At 42.3% G+C, this 21,254-nt stretch overlaps 1 protein-coding gene across 1 annotated transcript; it reads left to right on the forward strand.

Annotated features, from left to right (window-relative positions):
* Window positions 1-3,740: 3,740 nt before the first annotated feature.
* Window positions 3,741-21,084, forward strand: TMPRSS5 (transmembrane serine protease 5). Its single transcript, XM_074304223.1, has 13 exons — window positions 3,741-4,264; window positions 7,236-7,365; window positions 8,901-9,008; window positions 9,557-9,655; window positions 10,326-10,458; window positions 10,825-10,938; window positions 12,392-12,435; window positions 13,303-13,465; window positions 15,030-15,208; window positions 15,841-15,939; window positions 16,366-16,508; window positions 16,912-17,065; window positions 20,959-21,084. Exons 1-13 carry the CDS (start codon window positions 4,262-4,264, stop codon window positions 21,015-21,017), a joined length of 1,428 nt encoding a protein of 475 aa, XP_074160324.1. The 5' UTR covers window positions 3,741-4,261; the 3' UTR covers window positions 21,018-21,084.
* The last annotated feature ends 170 nt before the right edge of the window (window positions 21,085-21,254 follow it).

Consider the following 21,254-nt stretch of genomic DNA (forward strand, 5'->3'; position numbering starts at 1 on the left):
TGCTCCAGAGAGGGTTGTTGTCAGGGGAGGGAGCAAGGTAGGTTGAGGAGATGCTCATCTGGGCTTGTATCACCTAGGCTGAGGAAGAAAGTCACCATATTGTAGCTTTTTAAACTGACTATTCTTGCTAATTGCAGGAAACAAAGCTTTTTTTGGAAACCAAGGTGTATCGTTTAAATACCAATATTCTACTGGAATTTGTTGAGTATAAACAATACATGGAACACAGCAGTCTTTAAAGAATTTAAAATTAGTGTCTCAGGACAACAGAGAGGTACTCCATGGAAGTGAGCATTGTGTAAAAGACAGTTATTATCATCGTTTCAATCCTGTGCGAGTCTTCATGTCCCTATTTAGGGTTTTTCTTGGCAGAGAAAGCCAGATTTGAACTTGGGCCTTCTTGACTCCAGCCTGGAGCTCTGTCCCTTGGTTATCTGCAACAAATAACCCATGAGAAATGTGGAAAAAGAACAGAGTGAAAGATGTTAACTGGGAAAATGTTATGAAGGGGAGATGGGCTGGAGAAGCAGACAGCTGGAAAGCAACACTTTTTTCTTTGGAGTAGCAAGAAAAAGTAAGACCTCCCAAACTTATGAGAGAGCATGATCAGGACTCAAAGAATGGGTAGGCATAGATGAGTTTGATCAGCACCATTGAAGAGGACATCTAGGTTGTTGAGATTATACATCCAGGTGAGAAAAAATAATTTTTTGCTGAGGTCTACTCTTCACCATCCCTAGGCATAAGTTGATCATGAGCTGGGAACTGTGCTATATCATCTGGATACCCAATTTTTCTTTTACCCAATTTTGAGAGAAGCAGCTGCAGGGAGTGGATGGGGAGAGCCAAGTAATTGGACTTGTGTATGTATCCAAGGACTCCCTGGATCTAGGAGAGACTGTGGGGATGGAGCCACATGGCAGATGTTTTCGTGTGCATCATTTTATTGCTTTTGTTATACCTATGTCAGGCACTGTGTATATTAAAGCATGTTGTATCTATTCCTAGTCAGTCAACAAGCATTTACTAAGGCACTATGTTAAACTCCAAAGATTTAAAAGAAAGACAAAAAAAGATTCTGCTTCCAAGAAAGTCCATTATAATGGGGGATAAACATCCAAATTCAAGGTTTATGCCAGATAGATAGAAGATCATCTGAAAAGGGGAGTAATCTCAGTTGAAGAAGTCCTTGAAAGGTTTCCAGCAGAAAATGGTATTTGAGCTGTCTTGAAGGAAGCTAGGGAAATTTAAAAGGTAGTCAGTATAAAGGCATGGATATAGGGTGGGTATTTGTGTTTAAGGAATTGCAGGTAAGGTAATATTACCATATCATAGATGGTGGGAAGAGAATTAAAGAGACTGGGAAGGGAGAAATATGCAGATCATGAAGAACTTTAAAGGCCTTTCTATTTGGTCTTGGAGGTAACAGGGAATCACTGGAGGTCATTGAGCAGAGCAAGGGAATGATATAATCAGAAAAGGATGGATCAGAATGGGAAGAAACTTTGAGCCACAGGAACAGTTAGAAGGTTAGTGTTAGTCACCGGATGAGAGGTGATGAAGGCCTGAACTAGGGTTGTAAATATATGAGTAGAGAGAAAGGGACAAATAGAAGAGATATTGAGAAGATTGACAACTAATTGGTTATGGGAGATGACACCAAGTTTGTGGACATTGGGGCTGGAAGTGACAGAGGAGTTGGGCAGAAGGTAGAGTTTTAGGAGAAAAAATAACAATTTTTTTTTTGGAAGAGGAAGAGAAAAAGGGAAGGGATAAACATTTATACATCACCTCTTATTTGCCAGTTACTGTGCTAAGCTCTTTTATAAATATTATCTCATTGATTCATAAAAATAACTTTGTGAGGTAGCTGATATTCCCCATTTTATAACTGAGGAAAATGACTAAGAATTACATACTTAGTAAGTATCTGAGGTGGGATTTGATCTCAGGAGTTTGAAATGCCTACAGGACATTTTAAGGTGTCCAAGAATTAGTGATTGTGGTAATGTGGGACTGGAGCTCAAGAGAAAGGCTAAGAATGGAGATGTATTTAAATCTATGCATATCTATATTTAGATATATATATGTATGTATATATATATGTGTATATATATACACATATATATTGCATGAAGTTATTTGACCTTACATTCAACCCAACTTCTTGGGCCCCTTATATGAAATGGGGTGGTAGCATTTGCATAAAATAACATAATCACTGGGGAGCTGATGAGGACCCCAAAGGAGATAGTTAGGAAATCTATGTTTCTGTTACAGCTCTGCCATATACCAGCTATGTGATCTTGGTAAGTGACCTTATGTCAGCTTTGGGAGCTGAAGGAGACTTCATTGAAGGTTTTTGTGCTAAACCTGGATGACTTATTTCCCCATGAATTAGAGGGGATTCACACTGAGGTTCCGACTAGAATGGCCTGGAAGTCCCCTTCTATCTGTGATGGTCTATGATTGCATGACTGGTGTTGGGGCTTCTGCTCCTTCATTTGTAAAGACAGCCATTAGAAAGGAGACATTTAGACTGGAAGATCACTTATTAAGTCTCTACCTATGATTCTAGGTATCCTATAACACTCAGGGCCAGGCTGGTTCTAATTGTTAAGGATGTCCCATCCCAGTCTTCTTCAGGAAAGGCTTTCTCCTTCACTAGTTCTTAAGCCCTTAGCAGACTCATCAGTCACTTAATATTTGCTAGGAGTTGAACTATGGGCTGAGAATATCAATTCAAGCCAAAAAATGGTTTCTGTCTAGTTTATTTTCTAATGAGGGAAGATAACATATAAGAGAAAAACAAAACAGGGGAGGGAGTGAGGTGCTCACAGAAGCTTGACACACATTGGGGGCATGTGGGTAAAGTTCAGAGCATGAGGGATGGCTGGCTTGGACAGTCTCTCAAAACTACCATCCAGAAATTACTATAATCTCATTTCAGGAGTTCTAAGAATCTTAGGCAAGACATTTCAAGCACCTACCTCTTCTTTGCTACTGCCTCAAATGATCAGGTAACCATAGTCTTCTTGCTGTGGTGACATTATAAGAGTGGTATACTTTTCCTGTCTTCTCAGAAATGAAAACTAAATATGTATTCGTTTGAGTGGAAAATAGGGAGGTAGGAAGCATAGTTTACATTTTATATGGCACAATAACAAAATATGCTTTACATATATATAATACATACATTCTATATATATTATCTCATTTGATCCTTATAACAAGGGACTGTTATTATCCCTGATTGGCAGATGTGGAAACTGAGGCTTTGAGAATTTAAATATTGGGAGATAATGCTTACACTTATACAAGTTTTACAAAGAGTTTTCTTCACAACAACCTTTCAAGTTAGATAGTGCAGATGTTAACCCATATCACCCCATGTTAGAGAAGAGAGAGTTGGGGTTCAAGAAGTTGAATACTATGTTCACCTATTTCTGTTAGGGATGAATGTCAGAGCTCTCCTGAGCCTTTGAAGGCAGGAAGGGATTGGAGAGGAAGATTTTAGAGGAGAGGTGCCAGTTAGTCTCATCCCATCTGGGTCAGTTCCATGTGCCCACAGAAATCCCCTCCCGTTTATGCTGGCCAGGCCCGGCTGGGGCTCAGATGGTGCTCCCTGACTCTCAGGCAGTCCTGTTACTCAGTTCAGGGAGGGCCCCTCCCCCCTGAGTGTGGGGCATCTGGGTTCCCTCCTGTCATCACCCACATATTATGACAACTACCCCTTCACCGGGGAATGACAATTCAGACAGAAAGCAGGTGAACCCTAGAAACCTGACTCAGAAACATGCCAACAAAGACTAATATTGCCTTCGCTCCATCTCCAGAAGACATCAGTTAGAAGGGAAAACTGCCCAGCACATGCAAAGACTGCCCACTTTTGGCACAAGAGCCTGGGGCACTAGGCAACAGTCCACCAGCCACCCCTCTGCACCCTTCTCCTTCCTTGCCCTCCACCCCCAACGCTCTTCTCTGTCTCCGGGCATCCTATTAGCATCTGGAAGGGGTGGTGATCTCAGCCAACCCAGCCCCCTTTCTCCCTTGTTGGAACAGCAGCCCACCCAGGGGCCCATCTGGGAAGGGGTCCTGGGGGATCCAGAAGGGGTAGCAGATAAGAGAGGAAGACAACTGGCAATCCAGTCCAACTGAAGGTTCATGGTTCTTCAGCAGTCAGCACTACCAGGGAGAAGAAACACCCTGCTTTAGTAGGTCCTGAAGCCTTAACATTGAGTGTTAAACTATCTTCTCTCTCATGGTAAGATCTGATCTATCTATCCTTTTCCCCCCTTGTTCTGCCCTCTATTTGTTTCAGAGTTGGGGGGAGGCTGCCCAGCTAACTCTAGGGATGGGACTGAAGCCGGCATTCTTTGCCTTCTGAGGTTCAGTACAGTCAGCCCCCCAACCCTACTATAACTCTGCAGGCCTCCCCATTGGGACATTGATGGGGGTGGAGAATCCTGAGGTTCAAAGACAATTTCCAGGACAATTTGGGATATCTGTCAATGGCCCATTCTACTGTGGGGCGGCAGACAGGACACTGGGTTTTGAATATGAGCCTTTTAACTTTAAATATGATTAACCCCATTTTACAGATGAGGAAACTTAGGCAGACAGAAGTTGTGACTCGGGGTCACAGGCTAGTCAATGTCTGAAGCGTGATTTGCATTCAGGTCTTTCTGACTGGCCCCAGTGCTCTGTACACTGTGTCGTCTCACTTATCGTCTCACAGGAGTAGCAGCGTTTCATTTCTGCCTCCTTTGTGGGAGTCGATCCTTTTTATAAGTCTCCTAAGAGCATTTCACAAGGCCATTTACAGGGTATTGACATGGACAAGGCTGATGAGATTTCTACAGATCTATTTGCTGCTTCCTCCTCAATTAGATGAAAGGTTATCAGGCTAAAATTCAAGAAGGAACAAGCTGTGAAGTCAGAAGGCAAAACTAGCAAAGATGCTGGAGTAAAAACAAATAATCGTATTCAGTAGAAGATGGGAGAGGTGCTTTTGAATTAGAGAGAGACCAACATTCTTATTAAAAAACAAAAAAACCGAGAAGGGTCTGCAAACCAGAGTCCAGAAAATCTGATTTTGGTTATTGACCAAATTACAGACAGTATTTTTTCAAGAATAATCATCACAGACTTTGGAATGGGAATGGGCCTTAGCAGCCATTGAGTTCAACCTATGTCTGAAAAAAATAGACGGCACAGCCCAGGATCTCCAGACCTGGGCAGTCCACCTCCCTGGAGGAGGAATCTGCTGCCTTTGAAATATTGCTGTCACTATTGGGAAATTGTCTTCGTATCAAGCCCAAATTTGCCTTTTTCAGAGTCTCTGCTCCTTTTTCTCACTTCTGCCCTTTGGGACCAGAGTAATCCAAACCTCCTTCTATATGACAGACTTCAAAAATATTTATTTTTAACATGCATTTACAAAAATTTGAATTCTAACTCTCCCTTTTTCCAGTCCCTCCTTCATCCATTGAGAAGGCAAGCAATATATCAATTATACATGTGAAATTTAAGCAAGGCATATTTCCATATTACTTACATGACAATACTTCTGATTGTTGGAGAGAGATCATCATGTGTCCCCTCAGTCTTCTCCAAGATAAACATTTCCAGTTCCTCCACCTGACTTTGAGATGGCATGAACTCAAGACCTTCATCATTCAGATTGTCCTCCTCTGGACCCTGCCTAGCTTAGCAATGTTGTATTTTTCTCTGAGGATGGCAGAGTACAATACTTATTACATCCTTCCTTACTCAAAGAAGCTATGCCTCTCCTAATGTAGTCCAAGGTCATGGCTTCCGGCCCTATCACTCTGCTAATTGATTGAGCTGGTTGACTACTAGGAACCCCAGATCTTTTTCCAGCTTTTTAACAATGCCTTTCCCATTACATACTTGTGAAATAGATTTGTTGAACTCAAGTATAACCCAAATATAACTCAAGTATATATTATCTCTATTATATTTCTTTTTTTCCTTTTGGTGTCCCTATTATATTTCATCTTATTAGATTTAGTTCAATTTTCTAGCCTGGTAAGATAATTTTTTTGGATTCTGATTGTCATCTATACTTATTGTCCATGCCTTCTAGGTTTGTAATGTCTTACAGCTATGATCAGTCAATTATTTAGACCTCTATCCAAATCATTGATTAAAAAAAATGTTAAATAGCAGAAAAGGAAGTGGTGATCACCAAAAACCAGACCTGTTCCTATTTCTCTCTCTTTCTCTTCCCCTTCCAAGTACTAGTCTCCCTCTAATCCAGTTCTCTCTGGGCAGTGCCTGTGCCTAAAGCATATTAGGAACCAGTTAGTCCTGTCCTTAGATGAAGCTGAACTGCCCCAGTCTGGTTCAAGGCAAGTGTTTGGACCTGTCCCAGGCTGGAAGCTGACCTCATTTGGGGTCAGCCCCCTCTGATCAGTAGGCGGGATTAGAAAATGGGGGAAGTTACCGACCAATACCAGGCTGGGGAAGAGGGAAGTTGTGGGGTCTTGTGATGGAGCCTGGATGTATTCCAGAGGCAGGGCCGAGCTGTCTGCTATGTGGGAGAGGCACAGAATGGGGCTGGGGATGCAGGGATGGAGGGAAAATGCTTGCAGCAGCTGCTGTGGTGAAGGAGACAAGAAGAAGAGGATTGCAGAACTGCAACCAGGGATTTAGTTGCATGCTTTGGGCCTTTTGAGAGTCCCTGGGTTTCTTAATTTTGGGGGAACATGTCTCTGAATTTGCTTTTTTAAAAAATTGATAACTGTGTTTGACTAGAATTATATCTGAGGCAATACATGAAACACTGGTTCTGAAATCACTTCAGTTTCCTCATCTGTAAAATGGGGTTAATAAAAGCAACTCCTTCATAAGGTGATTGTGAGGATCAATGAGATAATATTTGTGGAGCATTTTGCAAACTTTAAAGCACTATTTACTAGCTATTGTTAATATATTTATTATTATATGTTTATAATAATATATTTCATGTAATAGATTGCCTTTACATATTGCTATATTATTAACATCTTGACTAGCAATTATTATCAATATAATTGATTTCCTTTGTAATCTTCTGTATTTTATTTTATAAACTGAAAAATATTTTTCTGAGAAGAAATCCATATATACAGGCTTCACTAGAACTGCCAGAAATGTCAAGTGAGAGTCCAAGACTAATTGATAAAGGAGGGAGGGAATTCTATGTATCTTTAATGTATTTTTCTTCCTAGGATGTAAATCTGGTTGACCATCATGAGTTGGAAGCACCTCCTGAGGTGGAAGCCGCCAGTAGGGTGCAAGGAACCCCTGAAGAAGAGTCTGGAAGTGGGCCAGAGATAATTGAGTACCAGGAAGAATTCCGTGAGGATGGGGCTGGGGAGGACAATGGGAAATTCAAGGAATATGGATAGAAGGGTGTATTCTATAGGGCCGTATCTGGGAAGGAGGTCTTAGAGGTGGGGAGGGTAGCAGGCCTGTATGCTGGGACCTGATAACTATTAGGTGTTAAATTGGAATAGTCTATATTCCGGATTTTCATCTCTCCTCCTCCATAGTGACTTTTAAAAATTTACAAAGCACTTTCCTTCAATTAAACAAGAATTAAGTGTTACTCTGTGAACCTTGTCCTGCTAGGTGCTGTTGGTACAGAGTCAAAAATGAAATAACGCCTTCCTTCAAGATTCTTACATTCTGATTGGAAAAAGTAGCATGAACACAACAAAATGTTAAATATGCAAAATCTATACACATATACAAAGTAAATACCCACAATTTGGGAGTTGTGAGAGATTAAGGAGGTGCCTTCAAAGGCAGAGAGGGAATAGCAAGTGACTAATTTACTTGGGACATAGGTCCCATGAGGGAAAATAATGTAAAGTGACCTTAGAAAGGTTGGCTGAAGTCAGACTGGAGGGGCTTTAAATGCCAAACAGAAATCTCTGTATTTTTATTCTGGAGGGAATAATGGGACACTGGTATTTCTCCAGTGTGGTCAGTATCAATTTGGCACATGTGTGGAGAATGGATTGATAAGGGAGGAGACTTGAGTTAGGGAAATCAATTAGAGGTGAATGCAACAATTTGAACCTGAATGAGAGCCCTATGGGCAGAGAGAAGGGACAAATATGAGACATGCTGCAAAAAGCAGGAGTGGCAAGGCTAGTCCTTCTGACTGTACACTGGGGTGGCAAAATGAGAAGTGTCAATTAGACTTGGACATTTCAAAGGTGAGTGTTTGAAAGAGAGGTAGTAACCACAACAGAAATGGGAGAGTCAGAAAAAGAAGTGGGTTTGAGAGAAAGATCCTGATTGTGTTTTGGATATATTGAGTTTGCAGTGCCTAAGGGACATCCAGGTGGGGTTGATGATGGGAGACTGAAACTTGGGAGAGAGATGAGGTCCAGGTATAGATTTGGGAGTCATCTGCATATGGATGATAACTGAACCCATGGGAGGAGTGAAATCACCCAAAGAAAGAAAACAGAGGAGAGAATGGGGGAGGAGCTGCACTAGCTTATACACATGCAGAAGACCATTATTTTCCTTTATATATAATATCTCACTACAACCCTGTGGGGTAGGTAATTCAGGTAATCTCAGGAAGCTGACCGTTAGATAAATAACTCCTCATTCTTTGTTCATTTACATCTTCTCCCTATTTTGGTTTACTCATCCTCCCTTCTTCCTATTCCCAATCTGAAGAAGAGAGAAAAGAAAGCTCCCTTGTCCAGGTTACCCTGAAGAGGGGACAACTGAGTTTCCTTCCTTTTCCCATTTCATCTATTCCTGGGACATGACAAAGGGTTCAAGGTTACTTGCTTGAGGATCCACTGGGAGGTGGAACCTGGGCATATGGCCTGATTGGGCTTTCAGGCTTCTTCTGCTCTTTTTTACAGACTTCCCTAATGGTTACTGGATCTTTCCAAGGTGGGGAAAGCGTGGGTTGATCTTCTTCATGACCATTGGGCTGATAGCTGGGATAAGCGTTGGGGTCTGGCTTCTAGGTCAGTGATTTGGTAAATAGTAGGATTGTCTCTGGGGCCGAGGACACTGAGTTATAGTCTGCCCCCTATTTTCCTAGGCATTAAACAATTATTTCTGACTCATTAGGAAGACTGGGAGGGCAAGGGGGCAAAGAAATAACTTCAGGGTGGTTGGGGGGAAGGTTTGAAAAGGAATGGAGTACTTGGGAGAGATGACCACTAAAGGAGGAGGGGATAAGGATTATTTCTCATCTTCACCAAGAATAGAACAAGAGGAAATGTATGAGAACTGGAGAAAGAAGAACTTGGGTTAGACATAAAGTGGAACTTTTCAATAGTGAGGGGTATGTCATCTGAATGATTAATAATTAACCCAGAGAATTTAGCCACTTTTGCTAGAATGGGAGAAAGACTTTTACCTAACTGGACAGGGTCAGGGATGAGGTGTCCCCTTTTAGGAGGCCCGTCCCACTTTAGAATTCCCTGATTCTCCATGTTGGCTGTCATCGGGCCCCTCTGGGTCCTCTCCTGACCCTCTTTCTCCCCCCAACCCTCATCTCTTTCTTCAGTCCTGCTTTTCAGGACACATTCCTTGTTGAAGGTCCTGAAACAAAATAACGTCATGAGCTGTACAGAGAAGCCCCCCATCCCAGTAATCTCCAAGTCAGGTGGGTGAACACGTCCCTCCTCCTTGAGTCCTCCCCTAGTCTGTGCTGATAGGAAATCCCTCCTTCAAGATTCTCCCCTTCACAATTCAGGCTTCTGGATACAAGTTGAGAGAATTCTGGGTCTGCTCTCATGAACCATAATCCAGGATGAATGGAAAGCTCCCTGAGTGGGAGGGCGGGAGGGGAGTTTGAGGCCTTGGGGTGGAGAAGGACAAGACACTGAGCTGGGCCTGTCCTTCAGGAGACAAAATCCAGCTTTTAACACCTGGGCTGAATCACTGCTGCTTGGGGCGATCCGGTTTGTCCCAGAAGCTTGTCCTCAGCTGGGTCCTGGGAGAGATATAGAGGGTTAGGCAGTCTTAGAAAACTGAGCTTCAGATGCCTCCCTTCTTGTATCAGGAGACAGGTAAACTGTTTGGCCCACACTAGGGCAAGGGCCTGGGGTTGGGGAATGCAATTTGTGCATTTTATTTTCTTTTTGGAAAACACCCTGCCAGTTTCCATTCCAAATAACCTAGTGGGATATCTTATGTTCAGGTTTTTCTTCCCAAGTACCATCTTGACCAGATTCCTGGGGTACACTGCTAGGTTCCAGAGAGTCTGGACTTTCTTGCTTCCTGAATGCTGGTGGACACAGGAGAAAATGTGGTTTTTCACGCTGTGGTTTCAGTGTCTTTCAGAATAAACACCATAAACTTACTGGAAGTGCAAGTGAGGGAGTGGCCAGACTGGCTCCTGGTGTGCCATGAGGGCTGGAGTCCTACTCTAGGCAACCAGATTTGTAGGCACCTTGGACATCTCAGGTATCTTGGTGGGAGTGGGAGTGAAGAGGGGTTTGGGGAAAGAAAAGTGAGGAAAGAGAGAGAACTGGAAGATGGGGAGATTCCTTTATTTGTCTCATATTTCCATTTCTCTCAGAGTATATCCCCAATTCTGAGGTTATCTAGGTTATTCTCTTGCCTTCAGGTTCCAATTCAGCCCAGCCTTTCAAGAATTGATGTTATTTTTGACAATGGCAATAAAAAAGACTCTAAAAGAGGAAGGATCTCTTTCCATTTCAGTATTTTCCCATTAAAAATTCTATTTTTAAAATCTAATTAGTATTACTTCTGCTTCAGTTTAAACCATTAATTCTTATTTCTATATTATGGTTATTTTTTTTTATTAAGACTCACTTATGACAAAGAAGTGAACCTGACTGATATCAAGGTCAACAATTCTCAGGAGTTTGTTCAGTTTCTTCCCAAATTGGGGGATCTCCTGGAGGAGATGTGGCAGCACAGGTAAGCAAGCTGAGTTTGGGCTGAGTAGAGGGGGGATGAAGTCAAAAGAATAATCTTTCTCATTTCCCCTGGGGACTTCAGGCACAAATCCTTCTTTTTCTTCAAGGGGGGAGGGAGGAGTGTCAAGCTACCAGGGGCAATTAGGGGAAGAGACAGAGTTTTTCCCTAACTAGATATTGCAAAGGATCCAAACAAGATAAAAAAACAAATCTCCCCATTCTGGCCAAGATCAGTGGGCTACCTAGAGGGAAGAAAAATATCTAGGCCTGGAAGATATTCTCCCAAATATCGGAAGTTGGCAAGGGACCAATCCAGCAACCCACTATGACTGAGTGGGATACCCACATTTCTTGTGCCTGTCCCACCACATCTTTCTCTCCTAGACTTTTCCTCCTCCCAAGGATCTATAAGAGAGGAAGGAGTGAATATATGTGTGTGTTGGGGATGGCATAAATAAATACCTGAGTGTGTAAATAGGAGAAGCGCCTCTGTTTTCTCCAGGGGGAGATTAGAAACATTCAAGTTTAGTGAAAGTACATGACAAGATGGAAGCAGGGATCATGTGGGAAGAGAAGGAAGAGATTGGATTGGATGAGCACAATGAAAAGTAAGACTTCTCCAGTGCTGATGGGGCTGAATTCAGCTGAGACTAAGGCAAGGAAAGTATCATTTTCTTGGGGAATCATATGGACCTGTGATGTACAGAGGCTGAGAACTGTATTGCTTTTATGTATATGACTAAATTGTAAATAGGATCATGGGGTCACAGGCTCAGAACCAACAGTGAGTGATCTTTGAGTCTATTGAGAACACCTTCCTTTTTACAAATGAGGAAATTGAGTCACAGAGAGGTCACGCGACTTGCTTAGGACATCACAGTGAATGTTTGAGGCAGGAGTCAAACTCAGACCTTTTTTGCTGACTCCACTTCCAGCAGTTTATCTACTTATATCATCTAGTTGTTTATAGATAGTTCAAGTCTATGTCTAATCTCACTTCCAATAAAGGATTTCACTTTGGTCTTGAAGACTGGACTGAAGGTGTGTAGCCATTCTGATTCCCTTCTCCAAGGAGTGGATCAAGAGCATTTTATGATTATTCAGTTGTGTCTGGTTCTTCATGACTTCATTTGGGATTTTCTTGGCAGAAATATTGGATTGATTTGCCATTTCCTTCTCCAGTTCATTTTACAGATGAGGAAACTGAGGAAAACAGAGTTAAAGGACTTGCTCAGGGTCACCCAACTAATTAATGTCTGAGGCTGGATTTGAATTCAGGTCTTCCTGACTCTAGGTCCCAGTGCTCTATCCCAAGGTTCTACTTAATCAGTCCTTTGGGCAAGAATGTAAAAGGGCAGCTATATTGTTGTGAGGTAAAAGGGCTTTGAGCCTTTGGGTATAGCAAGAAGCTCCAACATTAACCCCTCTTTTTAACTCTTCCTTTTCCTTTATAGGAACAGCTGTGCCTTGGGCCAAGTTGTCTCCCTCAAATGCTCAGGTGAGTTACATTCAGCCACCAGAAAAGCCACTAGGAAATGGATGGCCTTGGTAGGAACCCCTTCCCCAAACAATTGGTGTCCCAGAAGGGATTAGGAGCTTAGTTTCAACCACTCAATATATATGATTCACCAAATATTCACCTAGTGTGTGCAAGAGTCCTGGACTAAGCAATGGGAAAATTCCTTTTCCTAACAATCCTGATGTGTATGTGTAAAACAAAAGGATATAAACTGTTTACTCCTGAGGTAATCACCTCTTCAAGTATCTGATGACTGTGTGTGCTTGTCTGTGCACTGGTCTTGCACAAGGATCCCATTTGATCTGTGGCGGGTTCTTCATTATTGGATGATTCTATTTGCAGACAATAAACCATGGGGGAAGGAAGGAGAGGGGTAAGAGAGGTTAGAGGTGGCCAGGGAGAAATATTGTGGCCCATAAAAGGGGGAGCTAAGTTTGGCCTTGGTGGATGGGGATGAAGTGAACAAGAGCCCTTTTCAATGGAGATCCTAGCACAGATAATGAAATCTTACCATTACCTAGGTACTATTTGCACCTGTTATCAGAAGTCTTTTGACATCTTCCCCTCCTACTAGTCACCTCCCAGAGACCAAAATGAGGTGTAATTTAACTGTCTATTCCACAACCTGTTTAGTAGCCTCAAAACCAGTTACAGTGATGGGGGGAGGAATATGTGTGGAGTTCCATTATCCAAGTTTCCTATCTCAGCCCCAAGGATTATTAAGAGTTAGCCATGCTCATTCCATGACCTCCCAGGCCTAGGCCATCCTCCCCAAGGAACTCAGTGCTGGTGCTGACATCAGTCTTTGCTTCTCCCTTGATTTCCGTTTCCACTGATGATGGCCAGAGTGTGGGATCCAGCACCTGACTTCTCGAATTATCGGTGGGACCTCCGCTGTCCTTGGACGCTGGCCCTGGCAGGTCAGCATGTTCAAGGGTTCCCAGTACTCCTGCGGAGCCTCTGTCCTGGATCCGAGTTGGGTGGTGACTGCAGGACACTGTGTCTACAAGTATGTAGTGTCTCTCCCCTCGCCCCCCCCCCCACCTCTCACCATGAACCTTTGCCTGAGACATGGAGCATGTGGGAGGGCCTTTCTGCTCATTTGTGGGTGGGCTTCATGCTTTTCTTGGTTCTGTCTTTATGTCCTATACAGGTTTTGACACATTATAAACTTCCAGAGAGAAGAGTTAATGTTTATGGAGTCCTTTTTGTGCATAACTGGATTTGGGCCATGTGCAATTTTTGTTATAATGATTCACTCATTCAACAAGTATTTATTAAGTATGTGTCTGGCACTGTACTAGAAACTGGGGACACAAACACAAACAATGAAATAATCTCTACCTCAAGAATGCTAACAATAATCAATCCATTTCAATTAATTCAAAATAACATTTTTAAAGCACCTACAATGCCATTCACTGCTGGGAACTGAGGAGAAACAAATAAACTGTAATACTATTCTTGTCCTGCAGAAGCCTACAGTCTTTTATGGGGAGGGGAGAGGACAAGCATACTGTAAGTAAGTGCAAAGTATATACAAAGGAATTTTAATCAGGGGAAGAAGGGAGACAAAAATGGAGAGAGAACGAGAGAGAGAGAAAAAAACACAGAGAGAGACAGAGACAGAGACAAAAACAGAGACAGAGAAACAAAGAGATATAGGAAGGCAGAGCAAGAGCCAGAGAGACAGAGATAGAGACAGAGACAGACAGAGAGAGGAAAAGAGAGAGAGAATTGGGAGACAGATAAAGGAAGAGGGTGAAGAAAAAGAGAATACAGAAACACACAGTGATAAAGATGAAGAAGGAGAAGAAGGGAGAGAGAAAGAGGGAGAAAGAACAAGGGAGAAGACAGAGACAGAGAGAGACAATGGAGAGACAGAAATGCTGCTAAGTGAGGGGTCACAAAAGGAGGTGTCATCTGAGCTATACTAGAAAGGAACACTTATTGGGGTAGGGAAACTTTCTGCCAAGGATCATTGTGATATTTATAACCTCATTCATGGGCCATACAAAATTATCTACTTATAGAACTCCAGCAGTGGGTTACCTTTCTTTTAGCTAATTATTTGCTGTTTCCTTGGTAAATATTTCATGGGTCTTATAAAGCGCACGGGCTAGATGTTCCCCACCCCCTGGATTATATAAATCCCTTCCATTTAGGGTTTTTTTCTTCTTTTTACTCATTGACAGTTTCAACTCATTTTCTCCTTTAATCTATTCACAACAATTTCTAAAGATACATAGAATATCGTCATCTATGGAAAGACAGTGCTCAGAGAGGTTAGGTAATTTGCTAGAGTTGCTCATTTATTCATTGGCAGTGTCTGGATTTGAGCCCAGATTCAGAATTTGAACCTGGACTTTCTGACTCCAAGTCAAAGTGCTGATGTTCTCTATATATGTGTCAAGGGGTGCAGGCGTGTATAAGGCCTGCACTTTGTCCAGAGGGAGCCTCTATCTACTACTTTGCTGTTCAGAGGACACCCCCTCATGTCAGTCATGACCCTCTGGTCCAGTTGTTTCTGCCCCCTACTTAATACCTTGCATCAACTCTTTGTCCAATTGCAGGCTGTCCCACAAGTCCAAATGGAGGATCTTTGTGGGGATTGTCAACCACAGTGACATCGTATCGCACATGGGGACCATGGTGGATAAAATCATCCTGCATCCCCACTTTAGGATCCATAAGCGGAAGCACGACTATGACATTGCTCTGCTGAAGCTCCAGACCCCTCTGAACTTCTCAAGTAAGTAAGACATGATCTGAAGGACCCTGGCCCTTTCAGTGAGATGGGAAGCGGTCTCTCTTTACAGACAGAAAAATGTCCTTTCTGGGTTGTGGGCCTGGTTGGGCCGATAACTCAGGGAATGAGGGCTGGAATAGAAGCTTTTAACCATGGTCTGAGCCCCTTGTTTCTTGGTTTCAACGGTGCAAGCAATTTTGAGAGTAGAATTAGCTGTCAGGGTCCTGATTGGGGGTTTGGAAGAAATGGAGTGTCACCCAACTCTTTATCACCCTAAAATGGAGCTCCCCAGCATTTTAGTAATTGCTTCTGTCATACTCCTTGTCTGGCTTCCAGCAGATCCCTGTGAGGGCTGCCCCACTGATGACTTTCATTCTCAGCCTTCCCCTCACCCTTGCTTTCTCCAAAGACTTTGCTTTGGTGGTCAAAAGACTGTGGGAAATAAGAAGTATTTTCTCAGGAAAATATGTGAGGACTCTTCCCTGAAGAGATTTCTTTCCCTCCTAGACAGAAAATGTCTTTAGCACAAGGAATAGAGGCTAGGCTTGCGAGGGTTGTGGCCTTCAGGCCCTAAGGAGGTGGGGGCAGTTAGCAAAGGCCGAGGTCGGAAGCAGGACTAAGGACTTCTTCTGCAGGCACAGTGCAGGCTGTGTGCCTGCCAGAAATGCAGCAGGATTTCCCACAAGGCTCCAAATGCTGGGTGTCAGGCTGGGGCTCCACAGTCCCTCACCAAGGTGAGTGAGATCCAGAAAGGGGGGGCTGGTCTTGGACAAGAGGTGATTGAGAGGAGGGATCCCCTGTGCCCTTGGGAATGGATTGGCCATGACATTTTTTTTTACCAATATCACTGTATGCCAGGTTGCCTTTTCCAGGATGCCCTCTTTGGCCAAATCTACTAACCTGGTATCCTTTGGACCATGTTCACATTGGGAAAACAGTTGTATGTTAATTCTCCATTTTTCCCTCTTGCTGGGGCCTCCACAAAATATCACAACCTCCTGTGGCTTTGTAACAGGCTGTTCGGGGAAGCCCAGGGCCTAGACATGCATGCTACCCTCTGCAGGCCCTCCCCACCGTCCCCTGTCTGACAAGACTGCCCCTTTGTTTTTGCCTCTGTCCCCATGTATGTTTCATTATTGTCTGGGGCTCTGCCTCTCCAGGGTTTGGCTCAGACATCCTCCAGAATGTCTTGGTCCCCTTGATCAGCTCTCAGCTCTGCAATAGCTCCTGCATGTACAATGGCTTGATCACTCCTCAGATGCTCTGTGCTGGCTACCTGGACGGGCACGCCGACTCATGCCAGGTGCTAGACCAGGGGGTTGGGTTGGAGGGGCTGGCACACAGAGGGCCCAGGCTAGGGAGCTCAGGGGATCACGGGATCTGGGGGGGGACGAGGCGGGGGTAGGAGGCCTTTTGAGAAGGGGCAGGTAAAGTGATGAGTGCATATGAGGTATTAATTCAACTGGAAGTAATTTATAGGGAATCACCACTGACACTAGCCTTCTGAAGGAGCCAGTGAATGGGAGGCTGGCCTGCAGGAGACTTTGGGTGAGGTGGGTGTCTTGAAGGATCCTCCCTGAAAGGGAAGTGGGATGGGATAGGACATGAGTCACTGGGCATGTGGCAGTGGCCACAAGTCGTACCCTTCACCTGGGAAAAGTCAACCAACTGCTCCCTTCTCTGTTTCTGTCCCTGCGGTCTCTAAGGGAGACAGCGGAGGTCCCCTGGTGTGTCTGGACCAAGGGATGTGGCGATTGGTGGGGATAGTGAGCTGGGGCTGGGATTGTGGGATACACCACAGGCCAGGAGTCTATACCAAGGTGGCTGTGTTCTTGGACTGGATTCACCATCAAATTGCGGGTGAGTGGGGAAGCAATGGGGAGGGACAAGATGTGAGGTCTAAGGGACTGCAGGAATCTGGGAACTTCCTGCGTGTCCATTTTCTGTTGGGAACTGGGGAAGAAACTGGGCAATGCATCCGTGACTAGAGTGCAGGTGGTGGGGATAGGAGGACGGTGTGTCTACAATTGGATTCCATGGATTAAAGGAAAAAATTAAATTCGCCTCTCCGTGGCACTCCTCTCTCTCCATCCCCTCTACCCTTTCCCCAAATATGAGGGAACGGAGATGGACCAGGAGTTAGGAACTCTGGGCTCATAGTTAACCATGGTACTGGTTAAAGTGCATTATTCTCTGGGCCTTGATTTCTTCATCCATAAAATAAAACTAAAAACGCTTTCTTTGCTTAGTTCATGGGAGTGATTGGGGAAATAAGACGAAATGCTTTTTGTGCCCAAATAGTACAAATTACTTCTATTGCTGCTGCTACTATTACTTCTAGTACCTACTACTCTTACTAACACTCCTCCTACTAACACTCCTCCTCCTCCTCCTCCTCCTCCTCCTCCTCCTGCTAGTATAACTGCTATCTATTTACCACTACTACTATCACTACTACTATTCTACTTCTACTACTACTACTACTACTACCACTAGTACTATCACTACTACTATTACTACCACTACAACTACTACTACTATCACTACTACTATTTCTACCACTATGACTGCTACTACTACTATTACTACCATTACTACTACTCTAGTACTTCTACTACTATTACTACCACTACCACTATTATGCTGCAATTGCTACTACTACCACTAATACTACTACTACCACTACTACTATTATTATCACTATAACTATTACTATTACTACAACTACTACTATTATCACTACTATTTCTACCACTATGATTACTATTATTACCACTATTACTTCTCTACTACTTCTACTACTAATACTACTCCTACTCCTATTACTACCACTATGACTACTACTACTACTATTACCACTACTACTCTACTACTACTACTACTACTACTATTACTACCACTATTACTATTCTACAACTACTACTACCACTACTATTACTACCACTATAACTACTACTACTATTACTATCATTACTACTATTTCTACCACTATGACTACTACTACTATTACTACCACTACTACTACTCTACTACTTCTACTACTATTACTACTACTATTCTACTACAACTGCTACTAGCACTACTACTATTACTACCACTACAACTACTATTATTACTACAACTACTATTATCACTACTATTTCTACCACTATGATTACTATTATTACTATTACTACTACTATTACTACTCTACTACTTCTACTACTACTACTCCTATTACTACCACTATGACTACCACTACTACTATTACCACTACTACTCTACTACTACTACTACTATTACTACCACTATTACTATTCTACAACTACTACTACCACTACTACTATTATTACCACTACAACTACTACTACTATTACTACAACTATTACTACTATCATTACTACTATTTCTACCACTATGACTACTACTACTATTACTACCACTACTACTACTCTACTACTTCTACTACTATTACTACTACTATTCTACTACAACAACTACTACTAGCACTCCTACTATTACTATCACTACAACTACTATTATTACTACAACTACTATTATCGCTACTATTTCTACCATTATGACTACTACTACTACCATTACCACTATTACTACTTTACTATCACTATTACTACTATTACTACCACTACTAGTACTCTACTACTTCCATTACTATTACTACCACTACTACTAAGCTACTACAACTACTGTTACCACTAATACTACTACCACTACTACTATTACTACCACTACAACTACTACTACTACTGTTAGTACAACTACTACTACTATCACTACTAAAATTATTATTATTACTACCACTACTACTATTATTACCACTATGACTATTACTACTACTATAACCACTACTACTACTATTACTAGTACTACTACTATAACCACTACTATTACTACTACTACTATTACTACCACTACCACTACTCTACTACTTCTGCTACTATTACTATCACTATTATTACTGTTACTACTTCTACTGTTACTAATACCACTACTACTACAACCACTACTACTATTACTACCACTACTACTATTCTACAACTATTACTACCACTAGTATTATTACTACCACCACTACTATTATTATTACCACTACAAGTACTATTACTTTTTCTACCACTATGACTACTACTACTACTTTTACTACTACCACTACTATTATGACCACTATCACTATTACAACTACTACTACAACCACTACTACAACTACTACAACCACTACTACAACTACTACAACCACTACTACTAGTATTACTACCACCACTATTAACACTACTATCACTACTAGTATTACTGCTACTATGACTACTACTATTACTACTACCACTACTAGTATTACTATCACTATGACTATTACTACTATTACTATAACCACCACCACTACTACTATCACTACTACTATTATTACTACTACTACCACTACTATCACTACTAGTATTACTACCATTATGACTATTACTACTATTACTATAACCACTACTACTATTACCACTAATATTACTACCACCACTACTAATACTGCTATTACTGCTGCTACTACTATTACTACTACCACTACTACTATTACTACCACTATGACTATTATCACCATTACTACTACTACTATTATTACTACTATTACTACCACCACTACTAATACTACTATTACTATTACCACTACTATTGCAACCACCACTACTAATACTACTATTACTATTACTACTACCACTACTACTGTTACTACCACTATGACTATTACTACTACTGCTATTACCACTACTATTGCAACCACCACTACTAATACTACTATTACTGCTACTACTACTATTACTACTACCACTACTACTATTACTACCACCACTACTAATACTACTATTACTGCTACTACTACTATTACTACTACCACTACTACTATTACTACCACTATTATTATTACTACTACTACTATTACCACTACTATTACTACCACCATTACTAATACTACTATCACTACTACTATTACTACCACTACTATTTTGGCTGTACCTAACTATTACTATTACATGGCAGGGTGGATAGAATGCCTGTCCTGGAGTCAGGGAGACTCATTTTCTGAATTCAAATCTGGCCTTAGATACTTACTGGCTGAGTAACCCTGGACAAGTCACTTCACCCTGTCTCCCTCAGTTTCCTCATCTGTAACATGACCGGGAGAAGGAAATGGCAAACCACTCCAGTCTCTTTGACAGGAAAACTCCCAATGGACTTTAATAATCAGTGTGGGGAGAACTACTTATGTGACTAGCCTAGGAGGCTAGACCTTGAAGAGGTTAAATGACTTGCCTATGTGTAGCGGCCAGAATATGCTTGAGACACGACTTGACCACAGGTCTTCCTAAATCTTAAGGCAGATTTATGGGATAGAAGCCAATGCAGCTTCTTATAATCCTTATAAGGGTCTACAAGGTGTGAGGAGGGAGGGTGGAAACGGATATCCTTGTGGAACCTATGACTCCGTTTCCCTGGATTTTGATGGTGGGTGCAGTGTGGGGCCCTCCACAGGTACAGAAGCAGCAGCAGTGGAGGAAGAACAGCCTTTTGGCACCCCTGGCCTGACAGTGGCTGCCCTCTTAAATTAGATGAAGCTTGAAGTGGACCAGGCCTCCCACAGTTGTAGTAGGGCCTTCTGGATGAAAGAAACCTCCCTGAGGGGACTTCTCCTATCCTGGATTTTGGATTTCTAGAAGAGCTCTTCTAGGAGGCAGGGTGGGATGGGGTGATGGTATGTGTCTGTCTAGGTGAATTAGTTCCTGAAGATCTGGAGAACAAATATATTAAAGGAAACAGGACGCTGTAGAAGAGTAAGAGAACATGGGCAGCTGTAAACTGGGCCAGTATCTGCATCTAATAAATCAGAATGATTCTACTCTTCTCACTACTATGAACCTGTGTGTATGTGTGTGTGTGTATATTTAGGAGGTAGCTGTGGACTAAAGACCAGAACACATGAGTTTTAGTCCTTTGCCTACCATTATTTGTGTGACTGAATAAATAACTTGGTATCATTGGTTGAGTCCTCTTACTATCTCCTAGA

This window comes from Sminthopsis crassicaudata, chromosome 3 (genome assembly GCF_048593235.1).
Source record: "Sminthopsis crassicaudata isolate SCR6 chromosome 3, ASM4859323v1, whole genome shotgun sequence".
Classification (NCBI taxonomy): Eukaryota; Metazoa; Chordata; class Mammalia; order Dasyuromorphia; family Dasyuridae; genus Sminthopsis; species Sminthopsis crassicaudata.

Bases quoted from the DNA above. Each gene is read 5' to 3' on its own strand.
- TMPRSS5 (XM_074304223.1), top strand. The intron at 10,939-12,391 runs GTAAGCAAGCTG...TTTCCTTTATAG, and splicing joins GAGGAGATGTGGCAGCACAG to GAACAGCTGTGCCTTGGGCC. The intron at 15,940-16,365 runs GTGAGTGAGATC...CTGCCTCTCCAG, and splicing joins CTCCACAGTCCCTCACCAAG to GGTTTGGCTCAGACATCCTC.